Genomic DNA, 21,598 nt, shown 5'->3' with positions numbered 1-21,598 from the left:
CCTGCTCGCTATGGGTCGCTTCCCATCAATGAACATGAATCTCACTACAGTCAGCCTAAGCTTGAACTCTATGGTCTTTTCAGAGCGCTTCATCACTATCATCTATATCTCTATGGCATTCATCACCTATGGGTAGAGGTTGATGTGAAGTACATCAAAGGTATGCTCAATGATCCAGATCTTCAGCCTAATGTGACCATCAATCACTGGATTGAGGGTATCCTGCTCTTTGACTTTAAGCTTGTTCATGCTGATAACCAGGCACATGCGTCTCCAGCTAGGAGCTAAGCAGAGTAAACTCGTCACAGGAACACCTCCATCTTGGATTTCACCATCTCAGCCGCTCGGTATTGCCGAAAGCCGTGCTCTTAGTCCAGTTCTCACCCACTCACTGTCAAAACTGTTCTGCATGTGCATACAGCACAGCACAGTGCGATTGCCGCCGAAACACCAACAGCTGAGTCTCTGGCAAAGCCTTTCGCAAGGCATGTAGGACACGTCCTCTTGGCATACATCGACTCTATGGACGACTCGCAATTCTCATTATATGCAAGACTCGGTGAGTACGACCGATATGCTCTGATGGCCCCTGCACTGGATTCTGATGGTAAGACTCTCATGAAGTCGCTCTGGAGGGAGTACGAGTATGTGGGGAAGGGGTAATGTGATATATATCTGTGGCCTTAGGACTGTCTTCGCCTCCCAGAGAGCAACAAAACTGTCCATCAATGGAAGGAGCACCGAGACAGATGCTCTAAAAGTTATTCTATTAATGTTTAGCTGGAAGACTGCGTAGTGGCATATGAATGACTATGGCATGGAGATTGATAGGTTTTCCATTAGATTATCATGCAAATTTTATACCAGAGGGTCTGCCACTTCCATGGCTATCAGCTGGAGTCACCCACAGTGTGAAGGATAGGATCTCAACTGGGTGGAGGTAGGGGGAGGACAAGGCAGTGGCCAGAACGCAGCACTCAGTAATGATGCATTTTGGAAACGGAACTTGTGTCCTGTATTGTGAGGGAGTGACAATAGAGTTGGAATGCTCAATGATGGTCGTTGTTGACACCACCAACGGTTGTAGTCGTAGCATGTCGGTGCGTGGTTTAGATCTTGACCCTGTCATTGTGCGGGCGTCTTGGTCAGGTCAATGATCATTTATACCCTCGTGCTAATACTCGGGTGGGTTTGCAAAGAGACATGTTACTTGTGGATTTCCCAACTGCACGACCGAGTATTGTGGAAGAATGTTTTTGGAAACCAGATCCTCGAGGGAGGAGCCTGGGGAAACCCAACTGTGCTATAGTGTCTAGTGTGAAGGATGGCGAGCACGGAAGCACAAAGCCGCTGAGAAGATCGGTAGTACATTTCACCAGGAGCATAACTATTGTGCCTACCGAGCTGGCTTGGTACCGCGAAGAGTATGAGACGAGCCCCCCTGGCATTGCTATGAGCAATCGAAGATAGCAAGGAAGGACTGATGGTCGAGTCTTTGCTGCGCCAATGCATCACCGGGACTCGGTCAGACGACGAGAAGAAATGGGACGGCCCAACAGGAACTTCATCAGTAAAGCTAAGTGTTCAAAAACCTGGGTTTTCAAGCGCTTAATGTTTGCCAGTGTTTGCCGAGCATTCAAAAACTGTCTAATGTGCATGCTGTAATTTGGCTGAATTTACTGATGTTGGTGGTCATAGTTTACACACGTGTCAGGCTGTGCACTAGAGATAGGCATGTTGAGCGTTCAACGCCACTCGAATCCTTGCCCTTCGTGCTTCACCATCGTCCACTACAGTCATAGCACGCTTACTGCTCAAGACATCCTAAGACCTGTTTTCTCATCTTCACATCGCCATGGTGCCGAGCTCTGTTAGTTCCTGGTGGCATTCGCTGCGGTGTTCTCAACGTCCGAGTGACAATGCTGGTGTGTTACTAGTTCCCATTCCCACTGAGGCCACTCCTTCATGTTGCCCCGCATGCAGTCGACCCTACACCGGCTTCAAACTATCGCTTAGATCCTACTGAGGCCAAAAGGCAGATTGATTCACATCCCTCGTTTTCGCATTCTTGTCATGGGCAGAGCAAATGCAGGTAAAACAACTGTTTTACAGCGGGTCTGTAACACTACGGATCACCCTGAGATCTTTGATGGAAACGGAGAGAAGGTATGTGGGTGTGTTTTGTGCTGTGTATTTGTCAACATGTCATTCCGCTAGGTTGCTACTAGGGCGGTGCAGGGTTCATTGGGGGTAAGGCCACCATGTGAAATTACATGGTGCTCACTTTTGAACTTATGCAGCGTGGTTACCATAACATTGAAGATGAGCTGGTGTTCAAAAGTAACCCGCGCTATGTGTTCCACGACTCATGTGGATTTGAGGCGGGGAGTGAGGTAGAGTTTGATAAGATGAAGAAATTTGTTACAGATCAAGCAAAGTCCACCAAATTGGAGAAGAGACTGCATGCAATTTGGTAGGGACATGTCTGACTAGTGGCATTGGGATTCCACTGATCTGGTCTTTGTGATTGATTTAGGTATTGCATTCCTTTGAATGAAAGCCATAGGATGGTCATGGCTGCTGAAAGGAAGTTTTTTAGTGAGTGTGATTCAGGACATGGTATGTGTACACAAATATCACATCACACTTCATACAAAGATTGAGGATTTGCACAGTTCCTGTGATTGTGCTACTAACAAAGGCAGACACCTTAAATCTTGATGCAGTGCAGCAGCTTATGAGAAGGGGGTTAACTCTAGATGATGCAATGAAAGAGGCACCAGAGGTAGAAAAACAGCTGCAAAGGGGCTGTCTTGAAAAGATCAAGGGGTGGCTGAATGAACTGAAGTTTCCACCTCAAAGCTACCTGATACTCACTGGTAAGTAAGTCATGAATAAAAAAACTGTGGATTGGCATGTGTCTCTTCAGGCATGGAACAGGAGAGTGCAGACTGTGAAGAGCTATTGAAATGCACAGCAAATGCTTTGACTGGGGAAGGGCTGCAAGGACTGCTTATATCATCACAGCAATCAAACTTGGGACTCTGCATGGAATTTGCCATAATGAAGTGAGTGGTAAAAATCAAGTTCTGCAGGGTGCTAACTACAGGAAGGACATTGAAGAGAAACATGAAAAAGGGGGCTGATCATATTGACTTGGAGGAGTTAGCATATGACCTTGGAGTATGGTTCCCATTTGTAAGCAACCAGTGTTTTGGGTGAATGAGGGGCAATGGTTGTGGATGCATACTGACATGTTCACTCCCACCCTGTTGGACTGGGGTTCATAGGGAGTGAGTGGAGTCATGGCAGATGGTGGTGGATGCATGCTGACATGTTCACTCCCACCCTGTTGGACTGGGGTTCCTAGGATGTGAGTGGAGTCATGGCAGATGGTGGTGGATGCATGCTAACATGATCACTCTCACCCTGTTGGACTGGGGTTCCTAGGATGTGAGTGGAGTCATGGCAGATGGTGGTGGATGCATGCTGACATGTTCACTCCCACCCTGTTGGACTGGGGTTCATAGTTTGTGAGTGGAGTCATGGCAGATGGTGGTGGATGCATGCTGACATGTTCACTCCCACCCTGTTGGACTGGGGTTCATAGGGAGTGAGTGGAGTCATGGCAGATGGTGGTGAATGCATGCTGACATGTTCACTCCCACCCTGTTGGACTGGGGTTCATAGGGAGTGAGTGGAGTCATGGCAGATGGTGGTGAATGCATGCTGACATGTTCACTCCCACCCTGTTGGACTGGGGTTCACAGTATGTGAGTGGAGTCATGGCAGATGGTGGTGGATGCATGCTGACATGTTCACTCCCACCCTGTTGAACTGGGGTTCATAGTTTGTGAGTGGAGTCATGGCAGGTGGTGGTGGATGCATGCTGACATGTTCACTCCCACCCTGTTGGACTGGGGTTCATAGCATGTGAGTGGAGTCATGGCAGATGGTGGTGGATGCACGTTGACATTTTCACTCCCACCCTGTTGGACTGGGGTTCATAGCATGTGAGTGGAGTCATGGCAGATGGTGGTGGATGCATGCTGACATGTTCACTCCCACCCTGTTGGACTGGGGTTCATAGGGCGTGAGTGGAGTCATGGCAGATGGTGGTGGATGCATGTTGACATGTTCACTCCCACCCTGTTGGACTGGGGTTCATAGGGAGTGAGTGGAGTCATGGCAGATGGTGGTGGATGCATGCTGACATGTTCACTCTCACCCTGTTGAACTGGGGTTCATAGTTTGTGAGTGGAGTCATGGCAGATGGTGGTGGATGCATGCTGACATGTTCACTCCCACCCTGTTGGACTGGGGTTCATAGGGAGTGAGTGGAGTCATGGCAGATGGTGGTGGATGCATGCTGACATGTTCACTCCCACCCTGTTGGACTGGGGTTCATAGTTTGTGAGTGGAGTCATGGCAGATGGTGGTGGATGCATGCTGACATGTTCACTCTCACCCTGTTGGACTGGTGTTCATAGTATGTGAGTGGACAGATGAAATGTGGTGGCCCTGTATGGTTGCTGAATGTGATTTTCTCTCCTACCCCACTGCATTTGCATTCATAGGATGTGAGTGATGTTGTCTCAGCATCTGCTAGAGGACAATATATTTTCACAATCCTCACTATTTCACTTTTGGCCTATGGGTCTTAGAGAGTGAGTGTCATGGAAATTGCCCATTTGGTGTGCTTTTAACAAGGTCTTCTCATCAAATAGATGGTGAGCCTGATCAGTGCATGTATCTCTATAATTTTGCTGAGGCATTGTGTTAGGATGTCAGTACAATCTTCCCATGGAGTATGCCTTTTGCTTATTTCTTCTCTTGCATCTCTCTCAGCATGTTAGTTGTCATAACTCTTCTAAAATCCTGACAAATTTTAACCCATTTCCAGAATGTATGGTTTTGTTCCACATCCCACACTCAATCATTGCCCATATGTTTTACAGTTGGTTTGTCACTCTTTTTCCTACTTTAACATTGGTTCCTCTTTTACTCTTGATGTCTTTTCAGGTGGTATGTTCCAATTCCCTTTCCCCCCCTAGCTGTCTATGATGTGTTGAATGTCATAGCAATTCATCAGACATGACAGCCATTCCATCTCCATCCCTATATTGTCTTTGTCAAGTCAGCCTTCCCTAATGGCACTTGCAGAACATGGCATCAGTAAATTATCTCTTTTGGTGCTGCTTGAATCTGAAGCTCATAATTACAGGTTGTGTAATTGTCTTTGAATGCCTATTTTTCCAGTTGCAGGTCAAGGATGGGGCTAATTCCAGGAAGGATTTGCAGCAGGCTCCGACAGAGATTGTCAGAAAATATCAGAAATCAGGTGTCCAAAGTGTTGTTATTGCACACATTGCAGCAGCCTTCCAGCAGCATGGTGACAGTGTGGATGATTTATGCCCCATTCTTGTGGGCATAGCACAGGAAAACCAGATGTGTAAGATGTATTCTTTACCACAATGATGGAAGTCCTATTTATACTGTCTACAGCAAAGAAATTCCTGAAATGAAAAAGACAATTTCAGCTCTTATGCATTTCACTGTTCTTGGTAAGTCCCTTGGTTTCCACCTGCTAGCCAGTATGATGATTTGACTTACAGTATCTCAATGCCTATCAGTGTCTTTTTTGAAATCTCCTATTGCTTTGGAGAATCCTGTGAAATTTGGAATCTGCTTGTTATTGTGTACATTCATGTCCCCTCATATAGTCCTATGCAACCTTCAAATTTGAGACCTGATTTCTTGCCATCAGAAGTTGGGAATTCATGCTGCCTTTGTATAACCCCATATACATTGCTGGAATATGGCAATTTATATGACAATCTCCAAGGTCCCATACACATCCAAACTGCCACCACAATGTCACATTTCTGACAAATGTGTCCAGTGGTATTAACCACTGAATCTCAGAATGTCCATGTGTATACTGTTGCAAGTGGATATTTTCACCATTTATGGAGTTATTATTCTGAGATGTTTTCAGCAAAGCCACTATTGATAAAGCCAGAAGGCCAATAAAGTCTATGCATGGTCACAAATAAGAGTAGCATGTTGGGGTATGGGACTATTGCTTATCATCAATTTGTATGGCATGTTCAATATCCAATCTCCACTGCAACACACCTAGTGTAAGGTTGTGGTGTGTTATCTCAAGTTTACATGTGTGAAGTGTACTACATATATGGCATTCACATTCTTGTAAGACACACAGGTAAAACTTATTTACAATATTTTCTGAGCCTTGCATACATAAAGCATTGTGTGCACTGAATGCTCCAACCCCAAGATGACTACTTGTTCAGGAGGAAATTCTTGCAGGGGCTACTACACTCAATAATTAAGAGTATCTTTGATGCTTGCAGAATATCAGCTGAGCACTCAAAAATCAAGGAGATTCTTGAAGAGGTATGCTGCATGGAAATGATGCAGAAGACCATAAGCATGCATATGAGAATGAGCCATGTGGGTTTGGGGGGAAATCTCCCAGGGATGAAGTGGTTCACACCCACACAGCAAGAGGAGTGATCAACACTCTTCATCTAATGAAAACTTTAAATACATAAAGAAAGGGGATACCATTTATTGAGGAAAGTTAAATCTTTCAATGAGGAGCAACAGATTCCTGAGGAAGGATGGTGTGGACCATCAATCTTGTCAATGAGAACAGGATCACTTGGATGGTAAGTGGAAACAACCCCAGAGGTTCCTAGCAGGTATCATTTGCTTCAATTGCAACAGGGAGGGCCACATGGCTCCTGATTGCCCCCTTCCTCAAAAGGATAAATTCAAAAGTGCAGCAAAGATGTGACTATTCACAGTCAATGTCCAAGAGGACACACAGTCTGAGCATACTTGCAAGGAGGATAAGCTGGATGTAAAGATTTGAGATTATTTTCTTCTCAAGCTCACACACATGAAGTGAACCATCTGGTATTTGCATAGTAAGACATAGAAAAGAAAAGTTATTTACATGAGATTCCAAGACATATTTTATATATGAGCAGAGCATGTGATACTAAGGTATCACATACTGGTAATAACAGACACTGTTTTTTAGGGTGGACCCCTAACACCCTCCCCAGTAGAGCAGAAGTAAGCTTGGAAAGAAAAGAAAAAAGGAAAAAAATGGGAACAAAAGAGAAAGAGAAAACAAGAAAACATACATGAGGCTTGGGCCTTGCAATTCTCAACAATTGAGGGTGAAACCTCAGAATTTTATATGGAAGAAGAGGTGTTGAACCTCATACTTCCAAACTTAAGGGAGAGTTGAATCTCAAGAGGGAACATTCTGCTTTGGTCACCCCCCCAGGGGACCTATTAGGTTCATATATTCTTATAGATGTATCCACCTAATAGGTGTTGACCACCTGGGTTTTCCCAGCCACTGTGGGAGATTCCCCAGAGCAAGGTTTCAGAAATGGGGTCTCCCCAGGATTATCACATCTATAACAGAGTGCCTAGGGTCCAAATGAGGCTTTCCCCAGTGGGTTAATAGACCTATTTTTGGGGGTGTCCCCAGTGTAAATGGACCTGTTCTCTGGGCATCATGGGGGACTCTCCAACCTAAATGGACCTGTTCCCAGGTCATCATGGAGGTTTCCCCAGTGTAAATGGACCTGTTCTCCAGCCATCATGGGGGTTTCTCCAGCCCAAATGGACCTGTTCCCTGGGCATCCTGGGGGTTTCCCCAGCCCAAATGTACCTGCTCCCTGGGCATCCTGGGATTTCCCCAGCCCAAATGTACCTGCCCCCTGGGCATCCTGGGATTTCCCCAGCCAAAATGGGCCTGTTCCCAGGTCATCATGGGGGTTTCTCCTACTTCAGTCACCCCCCCAGGGGACCTATAAGGTTCATATATTCTTATAAATGTATCCACCTAATAGGTGTTGACCACCTGGGTATTCCCAGCAACTGCTGGAGATTTTCCAGGCACTGGAGATTCTCCAGAGCAAGGTGTCAGACTTGGACTTTCTCCAGGATTATTGCATCTATAACAGAGTGCCTGGGGTCCAAATGGGGCTTTCTCCAGTGGATTAATTGACCTATTTCCTGGCCATCCTGGGGGCTTCCCCAGCCTAAATGGACCTGTTCCCAGTGCATCCTGGGGATTTCCCCAGCCAAAATGGACCTGTGCCCAGGGCATCCTGACTCATCCTGTCCACTGTTGGATGTACTATATTGGCATCAGATCAGCACTGCCTCTCTGTCATCCCACCTTGGCCTAGGAGCATTCTCTTTGAGATGTGACATGCACAGCCTCCCCCTAATGTGATTCCAGTGTGCTTACCCAATTTCTGACCTTGCTTGACTCATATTTTGAAATTCTGACTGTCCTTAACTCACCTACTGCCAATACTTACCAATTTTTTGCCTTTGCTTACTAATTCTTCACTTTCTGGCTTACTTATCCTTACCAATGCTCACAAATGCTTTCTAAGTCAATTACCCACTGCTTACATTCCTTACTTATCAGTTACCAGTCACTTACCAAGTGTTTACACCTTGTTTTCCATAGGCAACACCCCTGTACTGTATATAAATCACTGTACTTAGATAGCTGAAAAAAGAAGACATCAGAGAGCCCCTCTTGCTTGCAATTCATTGTCCCTCAGTAATTCATTCATCAGCTTTGATAGTTGAGATGTTATTAAGGGTCTAGCTATTGTCTACTTCACCTATTGACATCTATCATCAAGTATCTTCACATCTAGACCTTCCTGGGCTCTAGTCATCCTCCATCCTTCTGTAGGCTGACAGCAGTCTACCCCATCACAATCTCTTGCATTCCTGCTCCCCCTTCATCAGGAGCACCCCCAACCCTCAGCACTCATCTTTGAGTGTTGTAGCTTTCAAAAACCCACCCAAATAAAAGGTTCCACCATCTAGGTACCATGTAGGCACACCACCACTCACTTTCATTGTCTTTTGCATTGGTTTTGGTTGGTTTACACCACTGAACCACACTTTGACTCTCACCACTTCCTCTTACCAATTGCCATACACCTCCACAGCATGGCTTAGTGTAACACCATAGCATATTGAGCTCCTTGGGCTCCCCTACACTCTTGTACCACATTTCAGTAGTGTGCTGCACTTTCCCCACTTTCCCCACATAGTACCAAACCCTCAGCTGCCCAATTCCCATCAGGTGCCATGCAATGCCAGGGCACTCCACTGTGTAACAACAGTGGCTGCCACATGATGCTGGAAAATGGCCCCCAAATGCTGTTCACTTCTACTCCAATTCAGAGATTTGCCACTTCCTGCTGGTGACTTCACTCCATGCCAGTGAATGCTCCCCTACAGTGACTCCAAAATCCCTTTCAATGTTTGCTCTAAATAGAGTGTGTGAAGTGTGGTGTGAAAAGGGGTGGGAATTTTGCTTCACATCTCTAGGACCAAATTTAGTACTTGCTCTTGGCTACAGAATGGTACCTTTGTCATGTGATTCAGGTGACAGGCAGTGGAGATATAATTGATTTAAAACTGCAATACCATTGAAAGGGTATTTGGAGAACCAGAAGCTGAGATCTCAGGAGGGATGGGAAAATATGATTACATAATAGACCACATGATCTTCCAGATGATTTGTCATTGTGTAAACAATGATAAACATTGCATTTATACTGATAAGCCTTCCTCATTTACCACAACTCAAGAAATCATCTCTCTGGCTCACATGGTCATTCTCTTGGGGAAATCTTATCAAATACTGGTTGCCACTACAGTACCATCTGTATAATATGCTCTTAGAACCATCAGTCCCATAAAACACCTGCTGACAGTCATTCACTGTACTGTTTCCCCACCCATGCCTGATGTATTCTGGGACTAATCAATGCTTGGAAGGCTGAAAATGTTATGGAGGTCAATCTGGCACTTCAGAACATGATGGTCAAACCAATGCCTTCTCAACCAATGCATTTCTGGTCCAGGGACACTGGTATGGAGGTTAAGGCAAGACAAAACCTCATTGTGCTCCAAGCACCCTAAGAGGGTTCACTAGATCTTGCTCTGATTGTTACACTGCACTCACATTGTCCCTTTTTTATGCTGTACCTTACTGCTTGTGCCTGTCACTGCCTTTATGCCCATGAGCTGCTGTCTATGCAGTTAGGCTTGCATCCTGTATGTTTCCTTTTATGGCCTGCCCCTGTTTACCCTGTGTTGTACTATAGCTGGACTGTGTCCACCCTTCCTTCTGTGATCTGCTGGTGGCTCTGATCCATGCAGTCATGTGACATGTGTACCCCCAGTACCTGTTTAACCCTGTACATCACATATGCAGCTGTTCCCCCTTTGTCATATGTCTACCCCTGAGTCTCTCCACTGTGGAGACCTGGTTGTACATGTAGTCCTGCTGCACAGTGACTCACTGTGGCTAGTGGAGCCATAGTGGGGCCTCAGGTGTATGTTTGGACATTTTTGAATGTTTGTTATGCAGTACTCTACATAGGTATATAAACACATCTTCATCCACCAACATATATCTTCCAACTTCTACCAACCTGATGGCAGAAGAACTCACCCACCAGGCCTCTGGACTCAATATCCAGGACCCCTTCACCAGACAGAGTAAGGTAACCCCTGAAATGGCCACTGAATTTCACAAGTCTCTTTTTGGAAAAGATGTGGTCAGGCCTAAAGGCCCCTCATGAGGTTCCAAGGAGAAAGGAAAGGAACATGACTCTAAGGGAGGAGGACTGAAAGAAATCTGCCTTAACAAACCCTTCCCATATACCAGAGTTCACCAAGATTTTTCCACTTGGCTGAGCAGTGTCAAACTCTACCTCACCACCAATGAGCACATTTACTATGAGGATCAGTCCAAGATTGTGTTTGCCCTCTCTTACATGGGGAGTGGCTTGGCCCATGCCTTTGCTGAGGACTACATCAATGAGAACACTACTGCACTTGGAGACCTCAAAATCTTTGATGGGTGGGATGAGTTCATCACCAAGCTAAAGGAAACTTCCAAGTAGGAGATGCCAGGTCCACAGCACTTATCTACCTCTCCACTATCCATCAAGGAGACTGCTCACTTGACAAATACATTGCCAACTTCCATAACTGCCTTAACAAGGCCCAGATATCCACTGAAGATTTGACCACAGCAGTCTTCTTTGGCAAAGGCCTCAATGAAGAAATAAACAAATGGATCCTTATGGCTGGCCCTAAACCAGACACTGTCAAAGACTGGATCCACCAAGCAATGGCAGCTCATGTGGCAATGGCTACTTTCAAGGTCTTCTCCAGAAAAGTGACTTACCAGGACCACTCCTATCTTTGGAAACAGGAACAAGCCTCCCACAGATCTCAATCCAGTCCATCTCTGAAAGTTCTGTACTGAGACCCTTATGCCATGGATGTTGATCAGAAGTCCAAGGTCCAATTGCAGAGTGAAGCTCCTACCTGTTATGGATGTGGTAAGACAGGGCACATGAAGTCTAAATGCCACTTGTCTGTGACAAACAGTAAGTCTTCCTTGGCCCAGAAGTTCCACACTCACATCCTGGCCATGCTTGAGGAACTTGACCAAGTCTCCAGAGACAAAGAAGACTGAGAACCTGAAGACAAGTATAGTGGGGAGAATGACAAACCCACAGATGACAGGGGACCAAAAGGAAACCCAGATTTTTGAAAGGCTCCCCTGGTGTAGCATCAGGAGGAGAGCCCATTGTGTCCCAAAAGATAGAGGTTAAGATAGGAACCAAAAAAGTGTGTGATTATGAACAGGATATGTCAATCACTTCTATTGCTGGTTTTGCTTGTTGATTGAGAAAACACTACTGTCCAAACTATCCTCACCTTGGGCACTGAAAGAAATATCATTGACCCAGCAGTAGTCCAGAAATATGACATCCCATTGTGCAAGATTGCAAGACCCTGGGAGTTGAGAAGCTACAAAGGCAGGACTGGAGATTGGGTAACCCACATCACTTCCTTCAGAGCCAAGATCTGGGGAAAAACTATGCACATCCATGCATATGTCCTTAAGCTCAGAAACTGGGAATCCCTCCTCCTTGGTATGCTGTGGCTCAAAGAGCATAACCCAATAATCAGCTGGAGCTCTCAAAAGCTGATTGGCTGGGGAGAGCTCAATCATGGTCTTGACAGGAAAAACTGTGTTTGTGGGACCTACTTCACCTGGACCATCAAGATAAATTGCACATACAGGCTGAGGTTGAGTTACCACCAGAGTATTGGGAGTTCTCGGTAGTCTTCTTTGAAGAAGAAAACCCTCTTCCACCCCACTGGGGGTTCCTCAACCATGAGATATAGTTGAAGCCAGGCTTCCAGCCAGAGAAAGGAGCTATCTATCCTCTCTCTCTCTTGATGAACTCAAAGCTCTTGATGAGTTCATTGATGAAAACCTCAAATGCAGGAAGATTCACCCCTCAAAGTCTTCACAAGTGGCCCCAGTGTTTTTTGTAGGAAAAAAGGACAGTAAAAGAAGACTCATCCAAGACTACTGGTACCTGAACTTGCACATGATCATTGATTCCTACCCCCTTCCCAATGTAAAGACACTTCTTGATGAACTTGCCAACTCAAAGTATTTCACTAAGTTCAATGTTCAGTGGGGTTTCACCAACATTAGGGTAAAGGAGGGCGATGAGTGGAAGGGGCATTCATAACCCCTAGAGGTCTTTTTGAACTGATGGTAATGTTCTTTGGACAGTGCAACTCACCACCTACCTTCCAAAGGTACACGGACCACACATTTGGAGAACTCAAGAGCAAGAGGAAGGCAGTCATCTTTGTGGATGATGTCACCATCCACTCAAAAACCAAAGAAGGCCTGTGCACTGGTGTTCAACAGTTCCTTCACATCACCACAAAGGAACACTTTCACTTGAAGCTCAAGAAGTGTACCTTCAAAGCTGAAGAAATAGAGTTCTTGGGATTTGTGATCCATCAGGGTCAGTATGAACCATTGGAAGTCAAGATCAAAGCCATCAAAACCTGGCCTGTGCTGATGACCCTGAAAGAACTCTGTTCCTTCCTTGGCTTCTGTAACTTCTACTGACAGTTCATTTCTGGCTTCTCACAAACCACATGCCCCCTTCATGACCTCTCAAAGAAGAATGCAAAATGGACTGGGGGCCCAAACAGACTTCCACCTTTGAGGCCCTGAAGAAGGCCTTGTCATCCAAGCCAGTTCTCCATCTGCCCAACCTCCAAAAACCATTTGTACTCCACACTGACACCTCAAAACTTGGCACTGGTGCAGTCCTGTCACAAGCCAACAACTTGGGGATGCTTCACCTGTGTGCTTATATGTTGCAGTCACTCACCAGAGCAGAGCAGAATTACCAAGTCTACAATTTGGAAATGCTAGCAGTAGTGCATGCCCTCAAGCAATGGTGCCCCTATCTGCTGTCTCCTCCAGAACTGACCCATGTCTATACTGACCATCAGAACATTACTTACTATGCACAACCACAGAAGCTGACTGCTCACCAAGCTTGCTGGCAGGCTACCCTGCAGGAATACCCATTTTGGTTTGTCCATATCAGAGGAGTAAAGAATGACACCCTCTCCTGCCACTCAGACTTCAATCCCAAGCCTGCTACTGTCTCTACCCTACTTCCAAAGGCCATCTGGTTTGAGGGGGGGGGTGAGACCCCCTGTTGTTTCCCTTTTTCAGGTTGATTGGACCACCTCCAGGGCCCCCAAGGCCCCTGTCCAGGTCCAGACAGTCTCCCTCAGAGAACCCAAAGCCCTTGAACACCTGCCTGAGGATAAGCCAAAGGTTCAGAAGGGAAAAAGATGTGTTTTCCAGCTAAATGCCAATCTATACCAGGAGGTGAAAAAGGCTTCCATGTCCCTCTTGGTCCCAGAAACAACAGAAGGGTCCGATGGAGTCAGAAGGAAAGGAAGAAGGATCTTCATCCTGGAACCTGTCCACCAAGACATCCTTTGGCAGTACCATGACACACCAGTGTTTGGACATCCAGGAGTAAAGGCAATGACAAAAAAAATGAATAGATACATCTGGTGGCCTGGAACGTACCAGTCCATCCACAGTTACCACAAGGGATGCCCCTCATGCCAGGCCAATAAGGTCAATACACCTCCAACAACACCACCAATCACCCCACATGATGTAGCCAAGAACCCTTTGCCTTTTAAGCAAGTCTTGATGGACCTTGTTACTGATCTACCTCTGTCCAGAGGAAGATATGACTCCATCCTTACCATTGTTGACCAGGGACTTACTAATGGCATGTTCTTCCTACTGACTGCCAAAACCATGGATAGCATAGGAGTGGCAGATCTCTACCATGCCTATGTCTACCCTCATTGGGGGGTGCTGGAAGCTGGTATATCAGACTGAGGACCTCAGTTCATCTCTGCTTTCACCCAGGATCTCTACTGCTGCCTTGGAATTGAGTTGAAGGCCTCCACCATGTATCACCCTCAGACCAATGGCAAGGCAGAACATGTCAACCAAGAGGTTGGCACCTACCTTCATATGTATGCTGATACAGACCCCCACAACTGGCACACAAGCTCCTGGATGCCCAAATGGCACACAACTCACATGTACACTCATCCCATGGCCAAACACCATATTTGCTCATGTATGGCTTTGACCCCACCCCCTATCCTACTGGGCAGGCCCCACAGGAGTCATTGGCAGGTGATCAACTCAAGCAGTTGGCCACCAGTTGGGACACCATGATTATTGCTCACAAAAAAGCACAGGAGTTGATGAAACAGCAGTCAGAAGGGACCTATACAGAGTTCTCCATAGGAGATGAAGTTTGGTTGGACACTTCTGACCTGAAAAGGGATGTTCTGTCAAAGAAGCTAGTGCCCTGATGTCATGGCCCATTTGTAATTTCCAAACAGATCAGCCTGGTGGCCTACAAGCTGCAGCTCCCCCCCAACTGGTGGATACACCCTGTTTTCCACATGTCCAAACTCACCCCTTTCATTGAAACAAAAGAGTATGGCCTGGCACAACCCTTGCCTCCACCAGAATTGGTAGGAGATGAGAACAAATGGGAGGTTGAAGCTATACTTAAACACAAATGTGTGCACAAGGTCAGGCCATCATCTAGAAAGCCTGGTGTAACCCCACAGCAAAAATACCTCTACCTCATCAAGTGGCTTGGGTGGGTACCTGCACTCCCAGAACAGTTGGGAGAGTGAGGATAACCTTATACATGCCCCAGAGGTTCTTGTGGAGTATAAGTGGGTCCACAACCTCTAAGTTTCCATGTCTTACACCCCCAACACTGAAAACCTGAGCTCTGATTACTTTGATAATGGTTTCCATGCTGATATTGGCAAGCCCTACAACCTGTCTTTCCCCTACTTCAATCACTATGCCAGCACCCCTCCTTGCCTCTCAGAACCACCAGTACACTCCCCCAGAGCACTATGCTCCTTATCCCCCCTGGTATCCCCCAACTCCTCACACAGCAGTGCCTATGAATGCCTTCACAACTCTGTCACCTCTGCCACATGCCCATACCCATACCCAGTCATCCACTCAGTTCCCTCCTCCCAGAGAGCTTGCAAGGATGCCTGTAAGGAGAGGTCCAGAGCTCATGGGGGGTCATCTGGACCTTGTCATGATGCCTCTTTCTGATCCTGTAATATGCCCCCTCTCTCCCAAGCCACCTACAGATCACCAACCCTGGCCTCTTGTCCTGGCTCATCCACTCCAGAGCCTTGTGTTGCACCAACCACACTCCAGGCCCCTGCAGTTTCCCCCTCCACTCCTGCCACCACAACAGACAGGTTGGCTCCCAAGGCAAGCCTCTTCCTTAGTTACATGTGGTTGCTTAACAACTTTGAGCACTGGGAATCACATGGCTGGAGAGCAGGAGAACACCACAAGCATTTATGGATGCTGTCTACAGTCTTCTGAAGCTCAGAAGTGATCAGGAAGCATGTCTATGACCAGGCTGGGACTGCTGACAGAAGCTTTTGAGGCACACACATATGAAAAACTTGATCACAGTAACAGTAACTTGTCTATCCTCCAGGAGGCCTTGAAAACTCAAGAGGCTGTCATCAAGATTGTTCACAAAGACTTTGGCCCCTCCCTCATGTCCTCCTTCCATTCCTTTCTCAACCAACTCCCCCTCAACATCATGGTCCATGGGCTCTTCTCTCCAGTGAGTCAAGCAGCACCTGGAGGACCAGGCCTTCCTTTGGGCCCTGACCAAAAAGAAGCATGGATGATTGTGGGAGAAGAAACCAGTCACCAAGGGGGTGTGGAATGTCAACCCAGAGGAGTATCAAAGGCTAGAGGAGATGTTGAACAGAGGTGTTGCAATTGCTGGGAGAAGGTTGTACTGGGCCAAGGCTGAAAACACTTCCAGGCCATTGCAGATGCCCTCATGGATGTCCCCTTCAACAGGACCCCCTGGGACTGGCTTGACTTTTTCACTCAGGCCCAAGGAGACTCTGCAGGAAAGGCCCTCTTCTATGCTCATAAGGCAACAAGGCCTCTTCCAGCTTCTCCCTTCATTCCAGTCCCTGTCAACTCCCTCAGCAAACACAAACTTGGTGAGCTCATACCCATCAATTGGCAGCATCCTCTCCACCCCTTCACCTGCTACCAATGCTCATGCCTTGGACATTGGTCAGCTGACTGCCCAACTTGCAGTGGCAACTAACTGTGAGATTTGCTCCTGGGTACTCAAAGGCCTTTACCCACCTTCAGAGGACTTCAGGCCTTTGGGGGGGGATGTTATGCTGCACTCACATTGTCCCTTTTTTATGCTGTACCTTACTGCTCATGCCTGTCACTGCCCTTATGCCCACAAGCTGCTGTCTATGCAGTTAGGCTTGCATCCCATATGTTTCCATTTATGGCCTGCCCCTGTTCACCCCACATTGTACTATAGCTGGACTGTGTCTGCTGTAGGGAATGTGAACCTTTTCCCTACAAGAAGTCATGCCTCTGTTGTGTCAAAGGGAAGGTTTGAGGGTGGAGAGTGCAGGTGAGGGTCAAAGAGGATTTGGACTTAGGAGTTGTGGCCAATAGAAATTGGTGTTGAAAGATGGAGAGCTGACTAAGCATGCAGGTAGTTATGGTGCATGCCATGTCACTTGGAGACTATGGTACAGCAGGGACAAGAATACTGTACAAGGCATCACTGTCTTCTCAGTGTCTTTGGAGAGAGAAAATCACCATTTCAGCTCTTTTTTTTCATCAAGTTCTTCTTTACAGTCTAGAATATTTTCCTCTCAGGCAAGTTCCCTTTTGTTCATCTAAAGTACTTATCCTGTCTCCAGACCAAAGCCCCTTTGGGGTCAACCCAACTCAAACAGAACCTACCTCTTCTGGAGTTGGAGTTCTTGGCTGTCAGAAAACAGTTACTTACACTGCCCACCCTTCCTTCCATGATCCACTGGTGTCTCTGATCCACACAGCCACATGACACATGTACCCCCAGTACCTGTTTACCCCTGAACACACATATGTGGCTGTTCCCCCTTCATCATATGTCTACCCCCAAGTCTCTGTGCTGTGGAGACCTGGTTGTGTGTGTAGTCCTGCTGTGCAGTGACTCGCTGCAACTAGCAGAGCCATAGTGGGGCCTCAGGTGTATGTTTGGGCATTTTCAAATGTTTGTTACACAGTACTCTACATAGGTATATAAACCCATGTGTATCATATTGTTACCTCATTTGAAAATCTACTTTGCAGCCACCCTTAGCTCTGCCCACTGTACCCATGAGGATTTGACACAGTGAAGTTAAATTATGCATCATTTCTCGCACAGTCATGTGCTTGTGCTACTTCACACTCAATTCATGACATGATATGAGTCATCAGCATAACACTAATCTGAACTTTGGATGACTGGGTAAGGGTTATTTGGGTGCATGTGACATGTCATCAGAAGGATATGCTACTGAGCAGCCATGGAGCAGAATCCCACACTTCCATCTGGCCTTGATTATTGCCATTGGTCACATGCACCCAAATAACCCTTACCCAGTCATCCAAAGTTCAGATCAGAGCAAGATCTAGTGAACCCTCTTAGGGTGCTTGGAGCACAATGAGGTTTTGTCTTGCCTTAACCTCCATACCAGTGTCCCTGGACCAGAAATGCATTGGTTGAGAAGGCATTGGTTTGACCATCATGTTCTGAAGTGCCAGATTGACCTCCATAACATTTTCAGCCTTCCAAGCATTGATTAGTCCCAGAATACATCAGGCATGGGTGGGGAAACAGTACAGTGAATGACTGTCAGCAGGTGTTTTATGGGACTGATGGTTCTAAGAGCATATTATACAGATGGTACTGTAGTGGCAACCAGTATTTGATAAGATTTCCCCAAGAGAATGACCATGTGAGCCAGAGAGATGATTTCTTGAGTTGTGGTAAATGAGGAAGGCTTACCAGTATAAATGCAATGTTTATCATTGTTTACACAATGACAAATCATCTGGAAGATCATGTGGTCTATTATGTAATCATATTTTCCCATCCCTCCTGAGATCTCAGCTTCTGGTTCTCCAAATACCCTTTCAATGGTATTGCAGTTTTAAATCAATTATATCTCCACTGCCTGTCACCTGAATCACATGACAAAGGTACCATTCTGTAGCCAAGAGCAAGTACTAAATTTGGTCCTAGAGATGTGAAGCAAAATTCCCACCCCTTTTCACACCACACTTCACACACTCTATTTAGAGCAAACATTGCAAGCCTAACTAGGTACATGGGCTCCAAAATTGACATTGCCAAAGATGCTTGGTCAGTTGCATCATTTGGTGCTGTGGAGATGGCCAAAGTCCTTGTCAAATGTGTACTGGCTTCTCTCACACTTGGTTGCTATTGCAGCAGATACTCTTGTCTTCTGCATCTTCTGTTTGCCCACTGTGATTCTGGCTCCACCACTGATCTATCCTAACAACCTTGCAAGAATTGTCAATGACCACATCTCACTTCCACACATCAGCAATGTTGATCTTGGTGGTGTATATGCACCTGCACATGCCATGGTTGTGACTTCATGGCCCTGGTTTGAGAAAGGAGTGGGCATGGATGCTTGGATGGAATGCCTTGCAGCCATATTTGGCATTTCTGTCCCTTGGAACATGAGTGTGAAACCAACTGTATTTGAGGATGCACTCTCTCACACAGGGTATTCAAGATGATTTGGTGTAGCCATGACATGTATCACGGTAGTCACATCATACAGGGAGGCACTTGGGAACTTTGGGCACAAGAAGAGGGTGATCTTCCTACATTCTACCTTCTGTTTGTTTTCCATGCCAATCTACACACACACTACCTATACACTTTCTTTCTTTTGACACACATGCTCCATTGGATTCATACCCTTTTGCCCTTTATAGCTTCTCAGTCACTGAATGCACAACAAGCCAAGAAAACCTGTCATTGAAAACCCTGAAACAACTTCATGACACTCATTACCATGCAGGTATTGAGACACTATTCTCCATTGAAGGTCCCAAGTAAGCCCTCAACACATTGGATGCACTTTCACATGTGTGCATGACCATGGTTGCCAGCTATGTTGGAAGAACTTAGGTGTGTGCAGAAAGTATACACTGCTGAAAGGGGTCAACATCAATGCAGCAGTAAGTGACAAAAAACTGATGAAGGGGAATAGATACCAGTAGCAGGATGTGCTAATGATGATGGTATGCTGCAGTCGAAGTGTCACTCACTAGCAGTTACTCATGTTTCCCATGTGTCCCCAACCTTCTCTATAGCCTCTCCCCCAATGCATATGTCCCTGACACTTAGAATCCAGGAGTCATATGGGTCAAGGTTGGGAAGCTGGGGTGGGATATTGCCTGGGAGTGCATGTGACACAGCCAAGGTGAGTGGCAAGGAGTAGCTCCCCAACACAAAGATGAAAGCAAGAGAAAGAAGTGCAAGAAGCAGCAATGGGAAAGGGAACAACAGGATCATTATATGCTAGGTTTGGATGACATCATCACTTCTGCTGTGTTGTGATGCCTATGTGATGTCCACACTCAATTGATACAAGTTGCAAGTGTGTCAATGCCTGTGAGGATGCTAGGCCAAAGTGACATATTAGGAAGCAATGATATTGAGGAGTTGCTGTGTGTCTTCAGGGACAAAGGTACATCTGCAGAATCAGTACTAGATATCATGCTTGAGGTCAACATCACTATCCCTTTGTCTATGCTAACTGATCCACACCTATATAGGTCAGGACACTCTTTGCACGACTTCCAACATGCTTGGGCTGGTGGCATTATCAAGACAAGCATTGATATTTTAATTGGCCACTTCTCCCCTCAAAGTTGATGGTGTGGCTCTTCAGCAGCACTTAAGTGGGAAAACTTAGGTGATGCCCTACTTTATGGCCTAGTTGATCAGTGGATAAGTGTCATCAACTGCATTCCTTTGATTGCTCCAGAACATGTCAAATCTGAAATGTTGCCCTGCTGTAATGTTCACTGCTGCCACTCCAGAAGAGGTGCCCCAGAGGCTCAACTGCCTTCTCTTGACCATTAATTAGAACTTTCATTTGGAACTACTAATGAACCAGACAGATGACTGCATTCATACCACAACATCTCACCCCACAACATTTTTTCCCTTGTTCTGACAAGTGCACATTCTTGGGAACTGCCAACCAATGACAATGTTGGCATTTGGTTTAAGGCAGAAGAACACCAAGTAATGAATATGTAGTCAGTCATGTAGATTTTGTTCATCTGTACCTGTGTGTTGAGTTTGCATGATACTTGCTCTCAGAATGAGCTAAGCACTTTAATAAGGGAAACACAATGATTCAAATTGGATGCAATGTTGAGATATCACTTCTAATGAATGTCAGATGTGTAAGAAGTGCATGGCCATGTCAGGTCAGAATGGTCCACCTCTGTGGGCTACCCAAATGCTATCATTATCTTCATCGCAATGTTCATCAGCATATTTTTGTCTCAAACAACACAGGTTAGAAAAATCTCTCACATGGAGATTTTCCAACTCCAAGCTGAAGAAATGACATGAAATGGTCTTTGCATGCAACTTGACTGACTGCTGAAACATCTGTAACTGTACACATCCAAAACAAGTTTCCCTCTCTTCAAAAAAAAACTGACTTAGAACCTGGGTCTTTGTTGAGGATCATCTCAATTGATCACTCCAAGGACACTTGGTTGGCTAGCACTGGAAGAAGTGTTGAGAGGTTGATAAAATGTCACATGTTTCCAATGCAACACTTTTTAGATCCCAAATTGACAGTAATTAATTCTGGAGTTGCAGAACCAGTTCAGAGAGCTCATGAACTGAAGGAGCATCCATGCGATGTCACAGAGACACAGAAGAGAATGAGAACTTGCAGCTGGCAAGCATCTTCCTCAAATAATGATAATGTGAAGCTGTCATATAAGGGAGAAACCTTGCATATGAAAAACTGGTTGTCTATTGGCCTGAGTCTGTTCTCAATATTGCAATGTGCCTGACAATGCCAATTAGTGATAGGGCAGAAGCATCATCAAGCAAGCCCTGGAATCTGTTGGTCCCAGGCACTGTGTTGTCAGTGACTTCAATGTATCCTGCCAAAGTAAAAGGTAGGTGATTTGGGGCATGTCATT

General features: G+C 46.0%; 1 protein-coding gene across 1 annotated transcript; it reads left to right on the top strand.

Annotated features, from left to right (window-relative positions):
* Window positions 1-2,055: 2,055 nt before the first annotated feature.
* On the top strand, window positions 2,056-3,072 carry F5J12DRAFT_771474 (GTP-binding protein; the record flags this gene model as incomplete). The annotated part of the gene is made up of 5 exons (XM_051742248.1): window positions 2,056-2,190; window positions 2,301-2,473; window positions 2,537-2,619; window positions 2,676-2,879; window positions 2,930-3,072. Exons 1-5 carry the CDS (start codon window positions 2,074-2,076, stop codon window positions 3,070-3,072), a joined length of 720 nt encoding a protein of 239 aa, XP_051597992.1. The 5' UTR covers window positions 2,056-2,073.
* Between the last annotated feature and the right edge of the window lie 18,526 nt (window positions 3,073-21,598).

The sequence above is a fragment of the Pisolithus orientalis genome, assembly GCF_024613125.1.
Source record: "Pisolithus orientalis strain OTSU chromosome Unknown F5J12scaffold_25, whole genome shotgun sequence".
Taxonomy (NCBI): domain Eukaryota; kingdom Fungi; phylum Basidiomycota; class Agaricomycetes; order Boletales; family Pisolithaceae; genus Pisolithus; species Pisolithus orientalis.
This window is presented reverse-complemented; position numbering and strand designations above follow the sequence as displayed.